This window comes from Typopeltis vanoorti, chromosome 15, assembly GCF_054136105.1.
Source record: "Typopeltis vanoorti isolate ZY-2024b chromosome 15, IOZ_Tvanoo_1.0, whole genome shotgun sequence".
NCBI lineage: Eukaryota > Metazoa > Arthropoda > Arachnida > Uropygi > Thelyphonidae > Typopeltis > Typopeltis vanoorti.
In genome coordinates, this window is record NC_143563.1 from 36,545,135 (window position 1) to 36,548,900 (window position 3,766).

At 33.8% G+C, this 3,766-nt stretch overlaps 1 protein-coding gene across 1 annotated transcript; it reads left to right on the forward strand.

Annotated features, from left to right (window-relative positions):
* Positions 1-1,284: 1,284 nt before the first annotated feature.
* On the forward strand, positions 1,285-3,112 carry LOC150098626 (uncharacterized). The gene has a single exon (XM_090405574.1). It carries the CDS (start codon positions 1,290-1,292, stop codon positions 3,012-3,014), a length of 1,725 nt encoding a protein of 574 aa, XP_090261700.1. The 5' UTR covers positions 1,285-1,289; the 3' UTR covers positions 3,015-3,112.
* The last annotated feature ends 654 nt before the right edge of the window (positions 3,113-3,766 follow it).

The window sequence follows — 3,766 nt, forward strand, 5'->3', positions numbered from 1 at the left end:
TATTATTATTATTTGACACCTCTAGGGAGTCTAAAGACTCATCGAGGGAGAGTGTGCCAACAGCATCGAACGATTGGTCCCCTTCCAACTACTAACCCCGCTCAAACTTACTTAACTGAGCCATTAGTAGCAGAGGCTCTACCAGTCGACCAACAAGGTTTTGATACGACTTCATCTGAACTGTTGTATTCAGATCTGGCCTCCTGGTTTCGGAGTGATGCAGATATATGGAGAGAATAGACAAAGTTAAGTGTTAAAGATATCAGGGGTAATATGATAGAGACCTACAAACTTTTGAATCTGAAATGAACATTGACATGTAAAGATAAGATGGTCATTTTGCCTCTTTACAAGGCTTTGAGATGACTATTCTTTATATACCATTAAATGGAAATTTTTATTTTATGGAGAGTAGAGAGAGCATCCATGGAAGATGAGAATGAATGCATGAGAAAAACATCTAGCGCTCATGGGGATAGCTTGCCTTTGGAAGTGGTGAGTGCAGATAGTGTGAATGAATTCATGAAAAAGTATGACAGGTGTATGGATGATATATAGCTTTCTCGATGAGTCGGACTCATTGAGGAATTTTCTTTCTGGAGTTTTCTTGTAGTAATAATGATAATAATATATATATATATATATAGACACACACTGCATTTAGAATACTCTGTTTATGACTATGTTTTGTTTCTTTCAGATGGCAAGTTTCGTTTTTCTTTGATACCGTAAGAGACAAAAGATGTTCAAAAGAGAAATTCAAATGAATTTTTCCTGATTAAAATATGTGGGTACATGATTCTACAATAGAGAACTATTTTATTTAATATGCATTATTTTCTTTATCATTCAGATTAGATAAATCTTTCTGGAGCAGTCTTTAATCAGTTTTACAAAGCATATGAAAGAATTTTTTAGATGGTGCAAACAGAACAGGAGCATAAAGAGTTACTGTTTTGCACTTTCTTCTGTTTCTATAAAGAGTGTATTGTGTTTATTATTATAAAAAGTATTTTTTAGTGACATAAAAATTAATTTATGGTTGTGAGACAAATTGGCTTCAGAATACAGAATAGCTGAAAAAATAGGCTAAATTTATCCCTTGGACACAAACTTGTGCTTTTCTAATGTATGAAAGAAGTTGTCATATCAATGATAATTCTTTCTTGCAAAAAAAATATAACTGTACAGAATTGAAATTTGTTAGGGGATTTTATAGACTCTTTTATGGAATTATTTAAGTAATCACATGAAAATATAAAAATTCAGGCTATCAAGGAAATTTTTGAATGTGTATCAAAAGTTTTTCTAAGCGAACAGAATTTCTTATGTGCAGGATGAATGATGATATTGAAAATCTCTTATGCGAGGAAATATTTTCAACAGAAAAAAATCCGATAGTGCATTCTGGAATTGTCACTAATAATGAATTGCTTAGATGTGAAATATGTGGGAGAGTGTTTTCAAACAAATTTAAACTTGCAAGACATATGAGGGTCCATACTGATGAAAAACCATTTACGTGTGAAATTTGTGGGAAACGCTTTTCATTGAAAGGACATCTTACAATACATATTAGGGTTCATACTAATGAGAAGCCATTTATTTGTGATATATGTGGAAAAGCATTTTCAAATAAAGGAAGTCTTACAACGCACATTAAAATTCACACCAATGAGAAATCACACAGGTGTGAAATATGTGGGAAGGGCTTTTCAAGCAGAGGAAAACTTACAAGACATAGTTGGACTCATACTAATGAGAAGCCATTTGCATGTGAAATATGTGGAAAACCCTTTTCAGACAAAACAAACCTTGCATCACATATCAGTATTCACACTAATAAGAAACCATTCATATGTGATATATGCGGAAAGTCATTTTCAAATAAACGAAGTCTTACAATACATATTAGACTTCACACTAATGAGAAACCATTCACATGTGAAATATGTGATAAAGCATTTACAAGCAGACAGTGCCTTAAGCAACACATTGTTGTTCATGCTAGTGAGAAAGCATTTACTTGTGAAATTTGTGGAAAAGCCTTTGCAGATAAACCACACCTTATAAGGCATATTAAAATTCACTCTAAAGAGAAGCCCTATACATGTGAAATATGTGGGAAAGTATTTTCAAACAAGCAGTATCTTAGATCACATGCAAAAGTTCATAATAATATAAAACAATTTAGTTGTAAAGCACGTGACAAAGAATTTTTGAACACTCATTGCCTTAAATTGCACACTGAGATTCACAATATTGAGAAACCATTTACATGTGAAACATGTGGGAAACCATTTTCAGCAAAGCAGAGCCTTACAGCACATGTTCGAATTCACACTAGTGAGAAACCATTTACATGTGAAATGTGTGGAAAAACTTTTACAACAAAACAGAGCCTTATAATACACATCAGGATTCACACCAACGAGAAGCCATTTGCATGTGATACATGTGGGAAAACGTTTTCAACAAAACAAAACCTTAAAACACACATCAGGACTCACACTAATGAGAAACCATTTATATGTGACATTTGTGGGAAAGAATTTATAAGCAAGCAAAACCTTAGAATACACATTGGCATACATACTAATATGACAAAGTTCACATGTGAGACATGTGGCAAAGCATTTCCAGACAAAAAATGCCTTAAATCACATGTTGTTGTTCATACTGATGAAAAACATTATACGTGCGAAATATGTGGTAAAGCATTTTCACGTAACCATGTCTTTACAAGACATATAAGGATTCATGCTATTGAAAAACCATACAGATGTGAGCTGTGTGGAAAAACTTTTTCAGATAGATCAAACTTTAAAAGACACGTTTCGATTCACACCACTGGGAAACCATTTTCGTGTGAAACATGTGGGAAAGCATTTTCCAGCAAAGAATACCTCACCTCGCATATTAGAATTCACACCAGGCCATTCACTTGTGAAATATGTGGAAAACCATTTCCAAAGAAACGATACCTCACACAACATGTTGGAATTCACAAATAAGAGTGATTTATAGAGCAGCATTCTAAGAATGGTCCAGAATTAATTCTTATTTACTGCCTCTTTAATTCTTGTTCAGTGATCATTTTATCTTACAACTTGAAAATTCAGCATCTTCTGATGTGCACGTTCAAGTGTTGTACCTGATATGATAGTCTAATATGATTACAAATTTTTAGCCATATGAAAACAGTGAGTTGTTCTTTCTTTATTTACACACACACTTATGATGAATTAGGCTTTCGCAGCTATCAGACATATTTTAAAAAAATAAGTTCATAAAAAAAATGAATTTTTGGACTAGCTGTGTGGTCACACATACACCACAGCTGAAAGCAAGGGAGTAATGATCAAAAAGGTTGTAGTTAAGGTTCACATTAAGATGGACAGGGTTCAGTACAATTTCTGTTGATTCCAAAATTTTTCTTTCAAGTTCATTATAGCATCTGCATATGATTTCAGATCTATCCCAGTTCACTGTGTGTGCGTGTGGTGGACTGGTCATCATAGGGATCAGAAGAAATAAGATCACTAGTGAATAAAGCTGAGGCCTTGGTTCTACCATAGGTGATACTTCAACATGCACTTCTATACGAAGCTGAATTGATTTCTGAATTGTGGTTGCAATTCCCCATAATATGGGGAATTGCAACCACACCAAAGACAGTCCACACCTGGGCACTTTAAGTTATGTTTTGGTTTTTCTGGGCAAAGTCATGATCAAAGCTTGGTTTTATATACATAATCCATCATCT